Below are 22964 nucleotides of genomic sequence, written 5' to 3' on the forward strand. Positions count from 1 at the left end.
TGCGTTTTATTTTACTAAATTTTTATTTCCCAAAACTAATGTGAAATTACTGCTACAGTAGAAGGTGGTCATGAAAAATCGATTTTCGAATTTCTTCCATGGATCCCCCCCCCCCTCCTCCCTAAAATGTGCCAGTGGACTAGAAAACGTGATTTGCAAAGTTTCAGCTAAATCTGATAATATAACACGTGCCTCAAAGAGGCTAAAATTCAAAAAAAAAAAAAAAAAAAAAAAACGATTTTAAGCAAAAAACGTAGTTTTTCCTCTTTGAAACCAAAACTATTCATCCAAGAATATTTTTTCTGGTTCATTTTATATAAAATCTATTCTCCGGATGAGCTATCGTATCCATTTTTTAATCAAAATTTACAGAATGGAACTTGGCATTTTTCAGGTCAGGACATGGAAGGTATCATCAATAAGGAATTTTCATGCTAAGACCTTAAAGCATTACAATATTTAATTACATTTATTTACTTTTTCTTGGTTTTTTTTTATCCGTTAAAAAATTCATTCCAAAGTTTGATTCATTTATTATTAAATTCGGAAATATTTACACAGGGTGATTCTAAACTATTTTCAGAAATCAAGGGACTGACAGTTTCCATCCAAACGATGAATAATTACACAGAAACATTGGATTGCATTCCACTTTGAGAAACAGCAAAAAGGAATAGTTTTAGAATTCCACCCTAACTTATATCAGCTTTGGGAAAGAGAATGAACGAAATCAAAACTTGCCCAATCAAGATTTTTTATTGGTGAAAAAACTCAGAGCAAGGGCCAAAATGATTGTTGTCACTTGTTTTGTGTTTAGTTTGGTTTGCCATTTCATCATGCCTAGACAACAGGACGGTGCAACACGCCACACAGCGCGTGTCACAATTGATTTATTGAAAGAAACTTTCGGCGAACGAATAGTTTCGCTCAATGGACCCGTGAATTGGCCTGCGAGATCATGCGATTTAACTACGCTGGACTATTTTTTGTGGGGCTGTGTGAAGTCTCAGGTCTACACCGATAAGCCACAGATAATTGACGCCTTGGACAAGAACATTCGCCACATATCACTCACATACGGCCCCCACTGTTGCAAAAAGTGATAGAAAATTGGACTTTCCGATTAGACGTTCTCCAAGACAGCCGAAGTGGCCATATACCAGAAATCACATTTAAATAAAAATGGCAAAGAATCATCTTTCGAATAAAGAGAAATACATGGCGATTTATATCATTTAACGGTGTTTCATTTGAACCTAAATTTCATAACACACCCTTTACATTTCTTCCTTGACTTCATAATTGTACGTAATTTGTTTTCATAAGTAGGAAAACATTTTTTGTACAAAATTAGGAAAAATGTCAACGAAATAAAATTTGTAAGATAGTTTTTTGAGAAACTTCTGATCCCGGTATTAACACCGGTGTTCCAGTATCACGTTTTAAAAACACCGAATATCGGTTTTGCATTTTTGGTCCGGTTATTGTAATCCCTAGCCAGGTAGTTTTTCAGTTTTGCGCGTTCACACAAGCAGACGGTTTTTGGGGACTTTATATTATGCTATGTAGAGGTAGAGATGCTCCTACATTTAATCTGAAAATGATAATTTCTTTTTTCATACTTTTATCAGTTTAAATGGCAAGATAAACATACATTCAGAAGAAGGAACAGTACTGGATTGATGCTTTTATGGTTTCGTTACGTAAACAGCCTTTAGAACTGTTGTGCTTTTCGTGGTTCGAAGCCTGAATCAACATGGCCGACAAAGTAGCGATCGTAACCGGAGCGGCACAAGGTCTAGGAGCCGCTATAACTAGAGCGCTTTTACGAGAAGGTTATAAGGTAGGTTTGTTAATAGACAATTTTTGCAAGGAAAAAAAAATTATTTTTACTTCCTTTTACAAAAAAGGAAGTATTGTATTCGCGAAAAAAAATTTCACTCAAAAATCGGCCTTAATTTCCATTTTGCTCACTCCCGAATGAATGTTGAGCTTTTTTTCAACCCGACCACACGTGGATATATGCTTAGGAACGTACAAACACCCGAAATATCAATTTTGACGATCCCCGCGTTACTTACAACGAGTTTTCTCGTGACGTCTGTATGTACGTATGTATGTGCGTATGTGCTTATGTGTGTATGTATGTCGCATAACTCAAGAACGGAATGTCCTAAAAAGTTGAAATTTCGTAGGTAGACTCCTAGTGGGGTCTAGTTGTGCACCTTACTTTTTGTTTGCATTCGAATGCTCCAAAGAGGGTCTTTTGCCCCTTTTTGGGGGGAAATAATTGTTAATTTCGATGTAAACTCAAGTGGTGTTATTATTTGGAGGGCACTTGGCGATATATCGCCAGTCTTTTGATCGCCAAGTTTTGTCGCCAAGTTTTGGCGACAAATTTGGCGATTTTTTTAAAAAAAATTTGTTTCAGTTTGGCCATTGTTGGTAATATTTAGAGAGTAAACTATTGAATCATATTAAAACTGCCAATAATGAGAAAATGACATTAAATTGGAGTAGTAGGAAGTCATGTGATGCACACATCAGCTCGTTTCACCGAGTTCAATAAAGAGGTGGTTAGCAGTTTATGTTAAACCGAATTTCATGATTATTTTTTTTTAATGGATAAGGAATGGTCACTTAAGTCCCATACCTACGTTTGACCGTATTTGTCCTTTAGGACAAAAAATAGAGACAGAAATCTATAAATTTCATGTAATTTCCCTATTATATGATTGAGTATAAAACCAACTGTTATCAAGAACAGACTAACTGAAAGTGAAGCCCAAGGACCACAATGCTATGGAGTCCCCCACTCTTTTCTATCACTTTAAGTCAATTCAAAATAATGTTCAACATTATTTAAAAGAAGAATGTTTTCAATCAATAAATCATTAGTTTTTATTATTTTCCTAAAAAGCATGATTTTTTAATGCTATGCATGAGTTTTTAAAAAGTTCACGAGATCTGACTGTAATAAACAGTAGTTGCCCCAAAACAGAAATATTAATACTAATTACAATGAGAATGCCTTTAAGATAAAAAATGATGCTCTAAGTATGAAATTAAATCATTAAAACACAAAATATTCTAAACATAATAAAATAACATAAAACTCTTAACGTGCCGCAGGTCATAAACCGTTTAGAAGGTATAATTTTCATTTTTACTAATCAAATTTTTCATTTTATAGTGCCCTTTGAGTTCATTGATTCCTATCATCCAAATCAGAGTATGTAGTACGTTGGGGGGGGGGGGATAATCATGAAGAAGAACTCTGGGCTCATTTTCAAGATTTTTTGTCGAACTGGTCAAAACATATCGCTTATTTGCTGGTCAAAACGTTATTAACCCCTTCAGTCGGAATTATGAAATATTGGACCAAAAATGTTGATATTTGGTATACAGTGTAGGGTATGTTATAGACAAAATTTTGAGTTTGTAGGAGAAAAATAAAAAGAGTTATGGCACGTCCAATATTCCTGACTTATAATTTTGGAATCAATATTTCATATACAAAAACAATAAAATACCGAACAAACTTCATTATAAAATGTTCCACAAACAATTATAAAACATAATATAAGCGTTTGAAACGATTAATTAAAAATTATATATTTTTAAAAAAATCAGGAAAAAAAAAACCTCGCTTTTCAAATGAAAATCCATGGTTGGAAAAATGAGCCACTCTCTATCACTCAATCTTTATATGTCAGTGTTGTCAATTCCAAAACGAAAAATTATTTCACAGATTCTAATAAGTAGAATGTAAAGAATCAACTACAAAAAAATCAACTAATTAAATCAATTATTAAATGATTAGCAGCTATTTAAAATGTATGTCCGGTATACCGGACACCAGGTCTGAAGGGTTAAGATCAGTACTGCTGAAATTTAAATTTAATACTCAACTTTGAAGCAGCAAAACCCATTAAATAAGACCAAGGGTTACATAAAAATGAAAAAATTCCATCACATAAATCAACTGAGACATTACATGCATAAAATAATTAGACAAATAAATAAATTGAAACATACCGCAGAAGTTTTCCCCATCGATGTATAAAAGTAGGATAAAAATTCGATGGTTTTCACGGATTCATTTTGAGGTTTTACTGAGCGACAAATTCAAACTTACCCTTCCAGATGAGAGCCGGAGCATAAGCTATTTTATGCATTGCATCCCGTTTCGCTGTTGCGTAATTTGCATGTGCCGTAAGTCAGTGGCGTCGCTGCAGGGGGGGGGGCGGAGGGGGAGACAACTATTTCAATTTCGAAACTTTTCTCCGCTTAACATTATCAAAGCTCATTTAAAATGCATTTTTAAGACTACAAATTTGAATTTTTGAGCAATCACGATTGCTTATTGTTCTCATTTGACTGTTTTTGGCGCTCCTATGATTTTATTTTCCCACCAGCACACTCCGCAGCATCAACGTCGACCGGGTCCTCACGATGCTGCACCTCTAGCGAAATCCGTCTCCAGGTTTCGTCAATATCCTACACTTACACGCGTACATAGACGCACCTACACACATATACATATATGCACCTACACACATAACACTCACATATACATATACCTACATACATACATACACCTACACACATACACACCTACACACTCACATACACACAACTACCCACACACTCATGTCTGCACACGGACACAAACACATATGCCTACACACAGATACACATACTCCCCACACACCTACACACAACTACCCACACACTTATGCTTGCACACAGACACAAACACACATGCCTACACACATACACATACCCCTACACACAAACACACATACCCCCTACACACAAACACACATACCCCACACACAAACACACCTACCCCCCACACAAACACACATACCCCCCACACACAAACACACACGCCTACATATACACGCACACTCGTGATTGCGAAAAACATAATTTGAATTCAAGATGACAAAATTAATTTTTTTTTGAATATTTGAAAATTTCCTCCCCCATATCATGGAGTTAATCTTATACTCAGGATTAGACTCAGATTCTCAATACTTAACCTTAGTAGTGACTTTCTCTTAAATCGAAAAACTGAAACCCATTATCCTTCCCTGTTTTTAAGATACGTTTGAAATAAACTAAAAGTCCATCAATTTCATACATCCCCTTACTTTTTTGACCTTGCGACGGCCCTGCACATATGCGTCTGGGAAGAGTTATATAAAAAGAGTTCAGTTTTTTTTTTTTTTTTCGTCTTTTGTACATTAGCTAAATTAAATTTTCGTTATAACACAAATGTACAGGTAGTTATCAAAATAATGGAAACACCTCTGAATAAAAGTGACATTTTTGAATGTGGTTCGTACGTAATAAAGAATAAAACTAGATATCTGTTTTTTTTTTTTAACAATTAACAATGTACAAATTCTGATATTATATGGTGGATTAATTGAAGTTCTGGACGTCTTGGATTTGTTTCAAGCGCGTGAAATATTGGACCTCTCAAACTTTAAAAGAGGCCAAATTGTTGGAGCGTGTCTAGCTGAAGCAAGTGTAACTGAAACATCTCAACTTTTTGTTGTTTCTAGAGGTGAAGTATCTAAGGTCATGACAGCATACACGCAGTAAGACAAGCTCGGCAAAGCAAAATAGTGGACGGAAAGAGAAGCTTAGTAAAAGAAACCGACGGTATTGAAGAGAATTTTAATGTCTGAAAAGCGAACAATATCAGCAAAAATGACCAGAGAACTCAATCACCATCTGGATTCACCAGTGTGAGTGATTGGAGTCAGATGACACCTTTATCAACAGAACATTTATGGCAGAGTAGCGATTCCCAACACACTTGTCACAGAGTGTGTTGGGACTTGTCACAGAGTGTTTCCATTATTTTGATAACTACCTGTAGCTGCTTCTGAAAAATGCATGAATTTCATGTTTTCATACAACTTTAAAACCTTTTTTTTTATTTTGTAGGAAGGGGGAGGGGATTACACCACAAACTACCGCTCAGGGGGTGACTGCATAAGGTCTATGTAACTGTTGGATCTGTTTTAGGCTCGAAGTACTTGATTATTAGTTACTTATTTAACTAGAAAATCGCACGTCAAGGCATGACGGGTGAAAATTACTTCCACATTTGAGCGAAGCCATTGCCTGTTTAGTGATATTTCGATGGTTGAAAATTTAACCTTAACTCCAGTGGCTTAACCCTAAACTCCAGTAGATAGCGTTCATTGTTGACCACTTTTTCGTTTCTTAATTCCCCTGAAATGACAGTCTTACCAGTAAAACAGTTAGTTGACTGGATCCAGTTCAGCCTTGTCACAGCAAAGCCTTTCTCTGCATGCCAAACATTACCAAAAAATAGTATCAAATTATCATGCCGTGGCGCGAGTTTCATCGTTGATGACGTCAGGAGCGTTACTCGATCACTGGCTAATATATATTTAGGGTTGTTACCAAACGCTCTTTATGATGTCTTATTCAGTATCTAATCTTTTGATGCCTATATATTCAAGTAGTGATGATTTTCTTAGAAAAGATCTTCTGCGAATGTTTTACTTTTTGTTTTTAAAATAACAGCGAGCACGTTTGATTTGTGCCGCCATTCAAGTTAAGGAACTTTTCATGAAATATAAACGTCAGCTCATGTCGTAGTTACATTAATAGTAAAGGAATAGGAAGCAGTACAGGCGATAAAAGCATAAACAGAAAATAACTGTAGAGCAGGGCCGTGGTAGCCCGATCGGTAGAGTGTCGGATTCGGGGCCGGAGGGTCCTGAGTTCGAACCTCGATGGTCGAAGACCCACCGTCGTCTTTAAAGGGGACTGGGCGACGTTAAATATGCTCGTGGTCTCAATGTCCTCCAAGTGAAACGATACCTCTTGGTAGCTATTAGCTCCTGGTCTAGTTCTAAATTCTCATTAACTGTTCGATCCGGTGATGGTGCTGCCATCTATCGGTATAAAAAATAATGGAGGCAAGGCACTTAGTATGCAGTCCTCGACATAAATGCAGTTGTAGTCAGTTGTGACTCGAAATCGAAATCGAAACTGTAGAGCACTGCAGACCGGAAATTTACTAATTCGTACCAGTAAAAATTAACTGGAGAAACATTCGTGGTGTGAGTATGCTACCTCAAAATATGTTCGGCTCATTTGAAGAAGAGAAAAAGAAAATGGAAATCTATTTTAATATTCTATAAAAAATCTTATTTTACTACCGAAAAATCAAGATTTTCAATAGTAGAATTAGTTAACATATATTTCTTATTATTTTTAATTAAAAATCTGGTGTAGATTTACTTCCTTTTAATTTTATTAAATACTAGTTGCCTACGGCGACCAGCTGGTCCACCTTTTTGCGCCAGAGTTGCCGCCTTCTGCGGCTGCTTAGACAATTTAGCGATGGTATTAATCAATGTTTTTCTCTATATATCAATATTGTCATTCGTCTTTTAACGCCAATGTTGCCACTCCCTCGGCGGCTGTCTAAATACATTTCGTCGCGATATCAATCAATCTCAATCTACCTATATCATTAGTACGTGAAATACACCGCCAGCTCAGTCATTTCCAGCCGAGGACTGCAGTTTCGTGCTTATTAGCACTCTTCAGCCCGGCATAGGAAAGTGACTGAGCTGGAGATGGAAAACCTCTTAAGGAAGCCAAGAGTACGAAACAAACTGGTAGTTGAACCGAACCATTGCTTCGGTCACTCGTCTGGTCTGGTAATTCTATATTAGCTACCCTTTCCAACGATATGAAATATTAATATGTGCAAGTAATATTTCACCACTATATTTGAGAATTTATGTGAAAATGGGTCTAAATTGGAATAAAAAAAGAACCTCATCGATGTTTTTTCGAACCGGTCTGCAAACTTTTCTGGTGCTAAAAGAAAGATACGTACTGTGAAAATTTCAGCGAAATCGGCCGGGTAGTTCTCGAGTTTTGCGCGTTGACACAAACAGACGCTTTTTGGAGACTTTATTTTATACTATGTAGAGATGTAATGAAAGGTTATGTTTTTATTAGCGTCTGTGATCAAAAGTTATATAAAACTGTGTGGAACGTGTTTAAAGAACAAAAATACAATACAGAAGTGCCTTACAGTGAGCGAGAAAATACTATTTCCACCCTTAGTTTATTGTGAACCAATGCAAAATAGTGTTTTAAAGATATTTATTTTCTAAATGTTGACAATTTAGCATGAATGAATGCATCACTACTAAATACCGCCAATTTGAAACCAGATTCGAAGACTAATTTTGTTACCAAATTGGGGCTCCATATTGGAAAGTTGGAGGACAAAATTTGGCGCCCAAAAGCTTGGCGATTTATCGCCAGTTGGTCGCCATATTATAACATCATTCGAGTCTGCATTGACATTAACACCAATTTATTCCCAAAAAGGTATAAAAGACGCACATACAGACGTCACGAGAAAACTCGTGAAAAGAAACTCAAGGATAATCAATATAGACATTTCGGTTGTCCATACGTTTTTATTAGGTATATATGCACATGCGCAGATGGGTGCGCAGACGGAGGAAAACTACCAAACATTCATGAAATACACCGCCAGCTCAGTCAATTTCAGCCGAGGACATGAATGAATAAAATAGAAATTTAGGCCGAGAAATTTGAGAGATTTTTTTTCCGCGATTATAATTCTTTCTTTATTATATAAAAGGAAGTAAATAAAACATAGAAATGTTCTAATGGTTTACTGAAATATTTTAATTTAAAATCTTTGATATATTCAAGGTATGTGTCACAGATCTTCAAGAAACGAAAGGGAAAAAATTTGTTCAAGAACTGGAAAAAGAATTTGGATCGGGTACGGCCATCTTTAGCTTATGTGATGTTTCGAAAGAAGAAGACTTAAAAAGTAAGTTTTTAAAATCTTTTAAACTGCACTCCTGTTTGTGAAAATTTCAACACCATAAAGGAAGCATCATATTTGAAAGAAATTTAATACACAATTGAGTGTTAATGGTACAAATAAATGATTGCATTTTCAATCCTAACAAACGATAAAAAGAGACAGAAATTAGTATTTTGTGTGGCCACCACGCGCCGCAATAAGAGCTGCTACACGACTCGGCATTGAGTGAAACAAATTTTGAATATCTGTCTGCGGAAGAGTATTCCATATTCAGTTAATTACCGCCCAATAGCTAGGGCTAAAGCAAAAACACATGAAATACACCTCCAGCTCAGTCATTTCAATCCTCGAGTTGAACCGAACCATTGCTTCGGTCACTCGTTTGGTCTGAGCTAATTCTGTATTAGCTACCAGTTTTTTTTTGGCACTCTTGGTTTCCTTAAGAGGTTTTCCATCTCCAGCTCAGTCACTTTCCTATGCCGGGCTGATGAGTGCTAATAAGCACGAAATTGCAGTCCTCGGCCGGAAATGACTGAGCTGGCGGTGTATTTCATGTGTTCCATATTGTTTGCATGCGCAACCAAAGTTCGTCTGTCGAAGCAACAGGACGAGGATCACGAGCGAGACGCCGCACAACGAAATCTCACACATGTTCAAGCAGTGACATATCCGGGGAATATGCAGGCCAAGAAAGAAGCTGTACTTGCTGCGAATCAAGGGAGGATTTGACAGTCCTGGCGATATGTGGACGGGCATTATCCTGCTGGAATACATCCCCTGGTAATCCTTGCAGGAAAGGAATAGCTTGGGGCTGTAAAACTTCGTTTATGTATCGGGTACTGTACAAATTGCCCACAATTCGTAGCAATTGTGATCGTCCAAGATATGCTATATGGCACCCCAAACCATAACTCCGTGTGTTCGTCCACTGTGGCGTTCGATAATGCACTCCGGAATGTGCCGTTCACCGGTATAGCACCTGACACGAATTCGGCCATCATGGTGCCACAAATTGAAGCGGAATTCGTCAGAAAAGACGACCTGCAACCAATCAGCACGCCAGCTCCTCGCGTAAGTCCTTCGTGGTGTTGCAATTTTCACAAACAGGAGTGTAACTTATGTGGAAACTCGATGAGGACAGCCCTGGTTAGAGGGATCGGAAAAAGGTAGGCAACCTCACTTTAACGTTTTATATACGACTTTTACTCTTCATTTATGACAACAATTCCCGGAAACTCGATGAGGGATAAATTATCTTCCTCTATGAAAACCTTTTATCCCCTGACAACCATGACAAGGGACCCGAAAATGTAGGCAACCTTACTTAAGCGTTTTATTTCCAAATTTTACTCTTCATTTATTACTAGTGGTACCCGCACGGCTTTGCCCGTAGTTGAAAATTAAAAGGTCATTCGGTTCGCCTGTATATTTACAAATAATGGATGACGAATTTCTCGCCAATTGGCTATGTTCATTCCCTCTCCCATTCCACGTCATGATAATTTCGTAATTTACTCGTCCATCTTATGATAATTTTGCTCCGGAAAATGTTCTTAAAATTGAAATAAAAGAAGAACAAAATCGAATTTTCGAAAAATCGAAGGTGCACACCCCTATGCTACAAACTAACTTTGTGCCAAATTACATGAAAATCGGCCGAACGGTCTGGGCACTATGCGCGCCACACAGATCCAGACATCCTACAGACATCCAGACAGAGAGACTTTGAGCTTCATTATTAGTAAAGATAACAATTTTCGGAAACTCGATGAGGGTAAATTGCTCATTTTTAGGCACTTTTTAACCCCTGCCAGCCCTGATTCACGTAAAAGAGGTAGAAATTCTTACTTTCGCGTTTTATTTACAATTTTAACTCTTCATCTATGCTAACAATTTCTGGAAACTCGATGAGGGTGGGTCAAGCCTAATGTGATCTTAGACTATAAGAAGCTACCGTAATATTGTTTGACTTTACCCTAATTTGCGTTTAAACTGCAATCGCTGCTGTTCAAAATTCATGTCTGTAGATGTCTAATAATAAATAATTTTTTGAGTGGTCGGAAAAAAGCTTTGAACGGTAGTGAGGAATCAACAAGTCCTACCAAAATGTTAGGATAAATATTACAGTGAAACCTGCGTAAGTTGACCACTTGCGGTGCACTACTTTAGTGGTCAACTTAAACAGGTGGTCAACTTACAAAGGTTGAATTATATGATATAGATCTAATTCTGTGCCTGAAAATAGCGGTCAACTTATACAGGTGGTCAACTTACAAGGGTAGTCAACTTTACAGGTTTTACTGAATTAGGTCTTCTTTCTCTCTCTTTTCTTAAACCTTAGTTCACTAATAATGAATTTTTTTTTGAGTTAGAAGCAGGATATTATTATTCCTTTTCTTTACTGGTTGAAAAAAAAAAAAAAAAAGCTTTGGACGGTAGTGAAGAATCAACAAGTGCTGCAAAAATTCTTGGATAAATATTATCAAGTCTCCTCGCTCTTTTCTATAAGCCTTAGTTTACTGCTTATACAAAAAAAAAAAAAAAAAAAGATGTTTGTGCGCATTCCGGGAAAGCGGTAAAGCTTAGAAAGATTAAGTTTGGTACAGATACAATTTTTGCCGACGTTGTGCATCTCTGCCTTCGAGTTTTCATATTTTAATTAGAAAACAAGTTATTTAATGTTTTATGTTATTTTTAGTACTTTTTAGTAGTTTTTGCCTCACAGATCTCGAACCAGTTTCGCCAGAAAAATATTTTTTTGACTAAAGATTATGAAATTTAATTTTAAATACGACAAACAACCACAAACTTTTGAAGATAGACTAATTTTTGTGCTTTTTATGAAATTTTTAAAAAATATTTATTTATGCATTTTTTCTTGGGTTTAACTTTTTCTTAACTCATCCAGCAAACAGTATAAAAAAACCTCTTTTCTAAAATTTCATTATTTAGTAGTCCAAACATTTCAACCTCTTCAGAAAAAAAAAAAAGGTTTTCGAAACTATGCAATAGTTTTTTTACATTATTTTTAAATTTGCCGAAGTTTTGCAGTCTTCAATTTACATGGTAAATGACGTCATGGCCACGTGATCTAACTGTAGCGCTTGCTTTTTCTTTACTTTTTTTCTTTTTTCTTTCGGGATTTCATTCCTTTCTTTTTCCAACCTCCCCCCCCCCTCGGACGTTTTGCTGTATTTATTTTACGTTACATACTTGTGCGGATTTAATTAAATAAAAGCTGCAAGGTTTTTTCCGCCTATTTTAATTAAATTAAAAAGCGCGTTTTTTTATTATTTTTGCATGACTTTTCGTTTGTATTAGAGAATTGGCGATTAGGTTAAAATAAGGAGAGAGAGACAGGAAAATTTAGCGATAGATCGTATACATAGACAGATAGATATGGAAACAGATATAAAAAGATCGACAGTATGAAATAGGAACAAAAATGTTTTTTTTTCGAAATAATATATAGATTGTTAAATACCATCAGCCGCCGAAGGTGGCAAGCCCTGTCGATGACCGTTCTGATCAGACCCTTTTCAACAATGAACTCAATTTTTTGAAAGCCGTGGCTCTGGACAGGGGTTATCCTCTTCAGGTCATCGAGAGGGCTTTTTGCAAACTTTCAACCCGGAATAAAACCTCCAACATACGTAGTTTTTCTTCTACAAATTTTGTGGTTTTACCGTTTTATCCACACATTTCTTTTCGTATTTCTAGAATTCTCAGTAAATTTGACTTTCGCGTAATTTACAGACTATAAATAAACTTTCTTTTTCCAAACTGAAGGACCCAATCCAACCATTTGATCAGTGGGGCATATATCACATTCCTTGTCAATGTAATATCGGTTACGTGGGACAGACAAGGCGTTCACTTAAATTTCGTTTGAAAGAACATGAAAACCACGTTTAAAAACAGGAACTGAACAAATCTTCAATTGCTAAACGTTGTTGGGACACAGGGCACAATTTTCTCTTTTCGGAAGCCAAGATCATTTGCAGACCTACAACAGTAGGTGAATTAGGTTTTCTGGAATCCTTTTACATTCATAAAAACTTAAATAATCTTTGAAATGAGTCTATTGCTGTTCCGCATTTTTCTCCAATCTTATTCAATCTTACATGTTAGAATACGTCATATTTTGTCTCAGCACTCGCTGATAGCTGATTGGTCAATGTTTTTCCGGTTACGCAATTTGAACTCTCCCTTGACCTTGATTCATCCATTTGTACATTTCGCACTGAGGAAGGAGGCTATTGCCTCCGAAACATGTCTGCGTTTTTATAAACTTTTTATCCTTTTTGTGTTTTTAAACGTTGTTCCATTTTTATCCAATTTACCTTGCACAAAGCTATCGCTTTTCAATCAAAACTTTAATTTCATCTTTTTTCTCTTCATAGGGACTTTCGATTTGACAGTCACTACGTTCAAGACGGTGAATCTTTTGGTGAACAATGCAGGCATTGTGTGGGAACAGAACCCGAGAAAAACGATAGATGTCAACTTAGTAAGTGTAATACTACTGAATCGGAAGTTTTAATTCTCAACGCAAGTACTGTAGACTTCTGATTATCCAGGAGGATGTGGAAATTCCTCGGCCCGAATAAGCGAGTTGCCTGTATAATCCAATGCAAATTTTGATGAAATTTTTTTGAAAAATGATATAGTAGAATCCATGTCAATTCAACCACTAGTCTTGGAAATTTTTGTGTGTAACATATGTTGCAACTCATGAAAAAATAAGGTCAGGGTCTATTTTTGTTTTCTTCAAAAAAATCCTGGGTCGAAATACAGGCCGCCAAAGATGGTGGCCCAGGCATCATTTCCCATTTGCAGTTTTCAACAAATCTTTAAAGTTTTTATCTCATGAACGGTACAATATATTTTCTTGTGGTTTATTTTATTTAAAAGGTTACTGTTTTTTGTTTGAAAAAAATATAGAACATTTCGAAATATGTGTTTAAATTTTCTTTCCACAGTCTTTTTTTTTAAATTTAAAAAAAAAAGTTTAAATCATTTTTATTTTTTATTTTTCTTAACAATGCCAATTTTAAGAACTTTGATTTTTTCCCGTTGATTAGTACCATTGAGCACACATTCTCTGAAAAAGAGAGCTTCTGCTTTTTCGTTTAACATGTTTTAGAGGCATTTGAAAAAGTGAGAGTTTTTCAGGAACTCTTAGCAAAGGTAGATTTGAAAATTCACAATTTCACACAAAAAAAAGGGAGAAACGCAGAACACCCTTTTTATTTAGTTATATGGCCCTATTTTCATTTTTAGTAGCCACTTCATCCAGAAATTAATTTTTTATGAAAATAGGAACACAGTCTCCAGCCAATTTGCTAGGCCGTAAACCTTTTCCAAAGGCAACCTTTAAGCGTGGTGCCAAAAGATTCGTTTAGCGCAGTGCCATCTTGTTTTTATCAGGGTGCCCCCACCGGGGGGGGGGGGGGGGTCATGGCGCAGATTGCGCCATTGAAATTTTAGAGGGATGTTTTGAGGGGTATTTTTTACTTTTTTGGGGGAGGGGTTCCTGCTGTTTGGGGGGGGAGGTCTTTGTGATGTTTAGGGGCTTTGCTCTAAGGGGGGGGGGGAGTCAACCCTGTTTTCACTAAAAGGGGAAATGAATGATTTAAAGAAATTGAAGGACATGACGAACATGAACGAAAATGCGATTCATGATACCGTCTAGTGATGAAAATATCATTTTCTATTCTTCCCGCTAATTTTATGAATTGATATCCGATTATTTCGTGCTTATGAAGTCAAGCTTTTTCCCAATTAAGGGGAGAATTCATAACACAGACAGCACGAATAGAGTTTTTAAGGGGGGGGGGGTGATCTTAAGGGTATATTTTCCTCTTTTCTAGGAGGGGGGAGAATGTGGTATTGGGGGAAGGGGTGCGCCATTGTTTTTGAAAGAGATGGTCACCCTTGGGTATCTACTAAGTTAAATGATAAGTCTGATTGAAATCTCAGCTATTATTGTCAGCAAAAACTGAAAATACCGGTATATTACCACAGCAAATACTGGCTTTAAAAAATTGCAATATAGCTCGGAAAACCGGCATTAACTTTGCCTCGTATCTACAACTATCTGTTACTCAAATTCTTTTTACTTTTTTTTTTTCTTCTGCAGGTGTGCTTTCTTCCTATTTTTCTAATCAATTCAGTTAAATGTATTGATAAATCCTGTTGTTTTCATAGCCCGGATATTCCGATTCCGGTTTATAAAGATTCTACTCAATATGGTCGAGTGTCCATTACCCAGGGAAACATAACAACTTGGATCTACTACTTTGTCATTCAAGTTTCAATTAATTTCCAAATGAATATTGTTAAGAGTTCGGTGCAGCTTCAAACTTTCTTTCAAATGCCGACACAGTTCTTGAGAAAACACAGGAGATTTATTTACACTGCGTTCAAGAAAGATCGTTAACAACTGCTAAATTTACCATAGCAATTAGGCAAATATCAATTACCGCCGTGCACTCAACGGTCCCCCACGTATTTACATCAAAATACGAAAAAAAAAACCCAGTGCAAAAGGCTTTGCAAAACAGAGCTAATCCACTCTCAGCACAACGGCTCAATCGAGACTAACTTTTTATCATGTGGCACGGCTATTTATAAACATCGAAAGAGAGCTTCTCAAATATTCCAGAAAATCCTACACCGTTCTACCACTTTTTTATTTCTTTCCATTCACAAATTTTATCATTCAGAAAAGAGGGGACCGTATACTTCAGCCGGAAGTACGGGGGCTGTATATTCATTAAAAGAAACTATTTACAGGTTACGTTACTACAATAATTCTAGACGAAAGATATTTAATAAACGCCAAATTTAGTTAGATTACGACAAATTAATCACAAAAATAATTACTATTTACAGAATTTGTAACAATATTTTTATAACACAAAGTGAACATATGAGGCAGTGAGAAGCAAAGGGATGTAAGTAGACATTTTCAAGTTTTGAGTAAAACGTATTTAAAGATAACATCCTTGGTAAGCTTTCATTGATTTTTTTTTTCTAAATCATGCTGTACAGCGGCACCTACCAGGGCTACTAGTACTATCTCTTGCCCAAAGACAGAGGGGAGTTTCCCCAACCATTTCTGCTGCTTATCTCCAAATTTTTACTTTTGCACTTACATCCCTTTGCCTCTCACGCCATCATATAATCTTATGAAGCATTTATGCTTGTTTATTGTACCTATATGTTGTGCATGCTTGGATTTTGTTCATTTTTTTTGATAAAGGGTTTGTATAGACTTTCTTCTTCTTTTGCAGATGGGTCCTATCTATGGTTGTCAGCTGGCCCTGAAGTACATGGGGAAGACAAATGGTGGAAAAGGAGGAGTTGTGATCAATATATCTTCGCTTGCAGGTTTTCATGTTGTTTTTGTAAATTATGAAAAAAAAAAGTTTCTGCTTAAAATTGTCTTCTACCCGTTATATAGTTGTTATAATAAGTTAACCCAAAATGCAGTTTCAGGACTTGAATCCCGGAGACATGATAGCAGAATTTTCTTTTTTAAGCAATCTGCAACGCTGATCTTTAAAAAAAAAAAAAAAAATCGGTAGACTAAATGTTTAAAATTTGATGCTAATACAAATCATGCTCTGTGGATTCATTCAAGAAAGTGCGATACAAATATTCAGTGGCGTACCTAGCATGGGTCGCTATTTGTGATGTCACGCCCCCCCCCCCCTTCCCCCCCCCGACAAACGTGCAAAAAAAATTTTAATATTCAATGTAAACATTAAATTTAATTTTCAGTAATAAATACAATCGTATTTTACGAAATTTTAAGTGGGTTAATGTACAAAAGATAGGGGGGTCCGGGGCTGTTTCCCCCGGAAAATTTACAAATTTGTAGTTTTAAAAATGCGTTTTAGCTTCATATTTTTCAAAAACTTGAAATTCTTTTTTGGGTGTCACTTCTTAGACCGATGACACCCGGGGAGTACCGCCCCCCGCCCCCGCCCCCGTAGTGACACCTGTTAAAAATATTCATTAGCTGAAATTTGTGTTATTTTTCTTGCGAAATTTCAGTTTTACTCCTCCCCCAATTAAGAAATAGTCTGCAGACTTTCTGAGGAATCTGCGACGCTCGTCGCAGCTCCTCGTTGTTTCTGTTAAAGGGATTGGAGGTCAATCTAATTTACAGCCCCCTAGAGGTATTGGTTTTGACATTATTTCCAATCCTTATACAGTAGTTAATACGCTTGTAAGAACTGTTGTGACCATTGAAAAAACCCCTTCCGAAAGGAATTTCTGGCTGCGCTAGTGCAGAACGTGCCCGGTTAAGTAGTTACGTACGTTCAAAAAAAAAAAAAAAAAAAAACTTTGACAGTTTATCTTCATTTTTATGTTTCATTCATAGTACTAAGTGTAATAGTTCATGAAATATAAATTTTTAAAACTGGGATATTCTTTTATGTTAACCCCATATATTATATACATGCAGTACAAATATATACATGCTTATTTGCAGGCTTTCTTACTTCAGCGGCCTTACCTTGCTACCATGCTTCCAAGCATGGCATAATCGGCTTAACGAGAAGCTATGGGGTAAGACATTTTCACCTAAATATTCACAGTCAAAATTCTAAGCATCAATCCACTTAAATATCTTGCAACATTTCGCACTAAGGCCCCTACATATACGAGCCGACGCATCAGCTTAGGACCAGCCTTTTTGGATCGGAGCGCGTGTTTGAGTGGTTGTCTTTTCTGGCGAATTATCGCATTGGTGATTGTTCACTGTAAGCAATTATTAGCGGCACGTGAATTGTTTATAAAATAAAATATTATTTTCTGCAAATTTGGCGAAATCTGAAACTTTGCTGTGGTAACCCAAGCAGTGCAACAATGAAAAATCCGATCCAAAATGGCTAAACTTAATCTTATGCGTCGGCCTATCTATATAGCGGCTCTATTTCGCGCAATACACGAGGTCCTATTGTAACTACTGTAAATATGACGAATACAGAGTGGCTGTCAAAACTATTGCTCATTCATGCGAGACTTAAGTATTATAATAAATATTCTTTTTTCTACGGAGCTATTTGTCACTAACTATTTGCACTTCTTTTCAATATTTAGAAAATAATTGATATTCTTTTCTTGAAGAATCAGCGTTAAGAAATTATAAATGAAGATCGAAATTAGTAAACATAACGGATTTAAAGTCAAAATTTTGAGCTGAAGTAATCAGTAGACCTAAACGAGTTTTGATTACAGACAATCTACGCTTAGATAATTTAAAGTATTTTATTTTTGAATACTAAAATGCAGGCCCGTCACTTAGGGAGGTCAATTGTCCCGCTGGCCTTGTGAAATTAATGAAGTATTTACTGTTTGACCACGGATTGTATGGAATTGGCAAACGTCCAGTTAAGACAAGTGTATTTGAATGAGGGGAAAAATGTAAAATTTTGATGCTCGTGTTTCTCTCTTTTGAATGTGACTCTGCTTAATTCAGAGGCTAACATGCATCAGCAAAAACTGGCATCCCTAAAAACTAATAGATGCGCCCATTTCCGACTGTAAACCGGATGTTTTCCTTTCCATGCAATCCGTGGTCGGACAGTACATGTAAGGAGGAGAGATTTTTGTTGTTTTTTGTTATATTTTACATTGAGTATATACCCTAGGGCACCTTCATCCGGAAAAATTCAAAATGATGGGGGTGTTAAAAAGTATGATCTTTCTTCTTCCGTCTGTCGCACTCTTCTTTCTGACATGGTTAGTTAGCGTTGCACCTAAGCGGTGTTTCCGTCTTTTGGAAATGTAAATTTTATTTTAGTACTTAATTGTTACTTATTTAGAAAAAAAAAATTGCCTTCAATCTTTGAGTTGAACCGAACCATTGCTTCGGTCACTTGTCTGGTCAGTGCTAATTCTGTATTAGCTACCAGTTTGTTTGGCACTCTTGGCTTCCTTCAGAAGTTTTCCACCTCCAGCTCGGTCACTTCCTATCCCGGGCTGATGAGTGCTAATAGGCACGAAACTGCAGTCCTCGGATGGAATGACTGAATGGCGGTGTATTTTATGTACGTTAAATGTTTACTACGGAATCGAGCCATGGCCGATTGAAGAGGACGAAGACCACTGCAAGAAATCGACAAACCAGGACTGTTGGCTGCATACCAATGGTGGGCCGATGGATTGCACCATTTCGAAAGAAGTTGCTATCTGGTTAAGGATTGGATTTGCGATTTAGTAAACTCACAATAATTATCCTTCTGAAGATCACAACTATTTTTGGCAGGCGCATCCTTATAGTTTTAAATCCTTGTTAGCCGCTGTTACTCCTAAAAGGTGTTATTGACTGCAAGTGTTGTGTGGTGCAAGTCACAAACTAATGTCAGACTAATGTCAAATTTTTTGTGTTTGAATTGTATTTTCATGCTTTTGATTTCTCTAAATGCAATGTAAGGGATTTGTTAACCATATAAAAATATAGATTTTTTAAATCTTAACTTTGCACCTTATTTTGACCATTTTTGCAATTGAAAGTATGCATCTAGAACTAACGGTTGCGAAAATAGAAGTTTTGTGGTTTAAATTGGGTTATGTTGTATAAAATGAACTAAATGTTTATTCCTTTTAATTATCTCTTCAAAATTTTGGCAAAATTGATTATGAACCCTTTTTCGTACACATCCTTGGAGGACATTGAAACCTTTTCTTTGCACCATCAGAAAGTTATAAATTTAACTTCAAAAAAAAACTTCGTTTTTCAGCTTCCATATCATCTTGAAAGAGATGGAGTGTTATTTGGTGCTGTTTGTCCACATTTCATTGATACGGACATTTTAAGAAACCCAAAGGGATTGGTCGAAGGTTTGGATCTGGTAACCGATAATCGAAGCATGATGAGGTAATTGAAATCCCTTTCTCTTGCATTTATTTCTGTATTCACTCATATGACAAATTTGAAACCCAGAAGTGTCTAAATGAAACTAAAATTTTGTGTAAGTTTTGCTCGCATTAATTTAATTTTAGTTTAAAATCTTTAAATCAATATTTAAATGGTTAAATAAAGCAATCATATACAAAGTAAAATAAAGTTATAAATAAAAATTAGAAAGCTATAAAAGAAAAAGGTATGCATCTTTTAAAATAAAGCTGGTGTTCATTTGAAAATTCAAAAACTCATTCAAATGAAAATTCGGTGATATTTGATTTGAGCACGAAGTTTCTTCAATTGCTTTCATTCTTCATAAAAGATAACGAAAGCAAGGTGATATACTATTTCCACTTATTGCTTCATTTAATGCTTTGTCTAATGATCTAATTTACATAATATACGAAGCTGCTGCGACTAAAAATAATCTGTTTTATTTTTAAATACAGTTGACACCCGCTACAACGCGATCCAACTTACGCGAAATGGCTCATTTTTCATTTATATGAATGGTGATGAAATATTGTGACACTTACGCACGCTATTTTATCTAAAGTTTAAAGAGGGAAACAAAAAACGAAAGTTTGCGAAAATTTAAGAAAAAGTTCAGATTTTTGATACGCTTGAACAACTAGAAAGTGAGTCGAAAGTAGCCAAGACAATTAGGTATGAGTGAATCTTTCATGCATATAATTGAAAGTAAAGAGAAGACTATCCGTGTAAGCCCAGACCTTAAGTTTTAATATGAAGCTCGCAGAAGTGTTTAAGCAAAATGTAAACCATATGAAACTGGAATCTGCTCTTGTATTGTAGATTATAGAGACCCTGAAAGAGGGGTGTTAACATAGATGTAAACGTTATAAAAGTAAATACGAAGCTAATGTATTTAAAAATATGTTAGAATAACGATCAGATTGTGCAGCATAAATCATCATCTTCAATTTTTAAGTTATAAATGTAACTTATTGTATCTACTGTATAGCATCTCTCGCGTAAGTCGGGATCCGACTGTATCTCTACATAGTATAAAATGAAGTCCCCAAAAAGCGTCTGTGTGTTTGAACTCGCAAAACTCGAGAACTACCCGGCCGATTGTGCTGAAATTTTCACAGTTTGTTCCTTTAAGTCCTGAAAAGGTTTGCAGACCAGTTCGAATAAAATTCCTTGAATAGTTCTTTTTTTATTCCAATTTACTTCTAATTTTTACATAAACTGTCAAATATGAGGGTAAAAAATTACTTGCACATATTAATATTACATAGCGTTAGAAAAGGTAGAATTTTCCGCGTTCTACGCAGTTTATTTCAATGCTCTAACTTTATTACGACGGGAGTTATTTGCGTTTTTAGCTCGAATTTTTTTAGGCTTAGCTGAAATTTAGGCACTACTTTCTTCATTAAATAAATCAATAAAAAGTGAAGGAATTGTCCCACAGCTTTCTTTTTTAAGCCATTGGACAAATCGACCTTTTTTACACCAGATCTAACTCGACCTATGGTCGAAAAAATAAGCTGTTATCTCAAAAGGAAAAAAAGTTACAAGCCTTTTTAAATCAAGTTTAAGAAATCGCGATTCCATTCAAATTGTGAACCATTTTCTTTCGCATTTTAATTCCTTAAACTTATTTTATTTTGTGTTTCCATGGTTACGCATTTTAGATCATCTTTCTGGATGTAATTTCTTAAAAGTATTTTAATATATGTCGTCATTGTTTGGAAGGGAAATCATGATGGTTGTTTTTATTTATTTTTTACGCCTGATTGTTGAATATACGTCACTTGACAGAATTTTTATTTTCAGGGTAGACCGGGCAAAGCCGGGCAAATCAGCTAGCATGTTTTATATTTCGTGATCATCTTCCGTTCAATGAATAATCCAAAAACATTATTTTAATATAGCACCAACTAATTTGTTTAAAAAAAATGACTTTATAAGATGTTAAAGAACATTATTACCTTTTAATATAATTGCAGATATAATTATTTTTCTGAAAGAAAAATGAAATTCATTTATTTATTTTTCAGCCCAGATTATGTAGCACAAGGCGTTTTAAAGATCTTGGAAGACAGAATAAATGGTGGCACACTAGCTGTCTCCAAAGAGAAAGGATATCAGTACATTGGAATACAGGAAGAATTGAGTGATTTTACATGCACAGTGAAACCTCTCTAAAACGACTACTTCCGGTTCCGGCGAAAATCAGTCGTTAAGGGTGCTGTAAAATTGTCAATAATTTCGTTAAACATCCGCGTTGTGTCATAAGAGCAAAGAGTTGTAATAAAACATCAATAAAATGACTTGTTTTAAACCAAAAAGTTGCAGTGAAACATTTATTTTGTATTTTCGTTCTTTCTAAGTCAATTCTTACTTCTGAAAATGAATGTGAAATGACTGTTACATCGACAGATTTGCGGTATGGAAATTTTTATGTATAAAACTATTATACGGCGACGTAACTAACATGCATGTCAAGTTTGGTGAACATGAGTAGGGCTCGACCGATGGCAATTTTTGGCCGATGGGCCGATGCCGATTGTTGGCCGATTGTTCAAAGTGGGCCGATGGCCGATGGCCGATTGTTTTCCTCCAAATGGCCGATTGCCGATGACCGATGGCCGATGCCGTTGGCCGATGGCAAAAAAAAAAAAAAATCAAACAGAAATGAATTGATAAAATTGTCAGGGATTTAAAGGATCATTGATTCATTTCACTTTACTTCCTTTCTACGAATAATTAATTGTAAGCACAAAAAAAAAAAAAAAAAAAAAAGATTTCGACCTAAATTTCTATTTTATGATCATCCAATTTATACTTCACAAGTTTTTTCGGCACATCTGTACATGCATATGCACCTAAGAACATATAGATGACCGAAATATCCATTTTGAACGCCTCCTCAGTTAATTATCGCAAATTCTCTTGTGATGTCTTCATGCGCGTAAATTTGCGTCACTCAAAAACGTTATGAAATAGTACGTTGAAAACTCATACGTACGTAGTACAGACCCCGAAGAGGTTTTTTTGGGGGGAAAAGTAGGAAATAAGGAATCAAAAATTAAAAAAGTAGGAAAAGTAGGAAAAAAAATCACTTAAAAAAGTAGTAAAAAATAGGAAGAGATAGAACTACACACACATCAAGAGGAAACAAATTTAGCGTAA

The 22964-nt window shown here is 35.8% G+C and overlaps 1 protein-coding gene across 1 annotated transcript; it reads left to right on the plus strand.

The window, feature by feature from the left end:
- Nucleotides 1–1687: 1687 nt before the first annotated feature.
- Nucleotides 1688–22103, plus strand: LOC129226061 (15-hydroxyprostaglandin dehydrogenase [NAD(+)]-like). The gene is made up of 7 exons (XM_054860642.1): nt 1688–1843; nt 8761–8884; nt 13285–13391; nt 16180–16276; nt 17388–17464; nt 19642–19778; nt 21830–22103. The coding sequence occupies exons 1-7, from the start codon at nt 1757–1759 to the stop codon at nt 21975–21977; spliced, it is 777 nt and encodes a 258-aa protein (XP_054716617.1). The 5' UTR covers nt 1688–1756; the 3' UTR covers nt 21978–22103.
- The last annotated feature ends 861 nt before the right edge of the window (nt 22104–22964 follow it).

Source organism: Uloborus diversus, chromosome 7 (genome assembly GCF_026930045.1).
Source record: "Uloborus diversus isolate 005 chromosome 7, Udiv.v.3.1, whole genome shotgun sequence".
Classification (NCBI taxonomy): domain Eukaryota; kingdom Metazoa; phylum Arthropoda; class Arachnida; order Araneae; family Uloboridae; genus Uloborus; species Uloborus diversus.

Bases quoted from the DNA above. Each gene is read 5' to 3' on its own strand.
- LOC129226061 (XM_054860642.1), top strand. From the start codon at position 1,757: ATGGCCGACAAAGTAGCGATCGTAACCGGAGCGGCACAAGGTCTAGGA. The intron at 13,392-16,179 runs GTAAGTGTAATA...CTTCTTTTGCAG, and splicing joins AAACGATAGATGTCAACTTA to ATGGGTCCTATCTATGGTTG. The intron at 17,465-19,641 runs GTAAGACATTTT...TTCGTTTTTCAG, and splicing joins GCTTAACGAGAAGCTATGGG to CTTCCATATCATCTTGAAAG.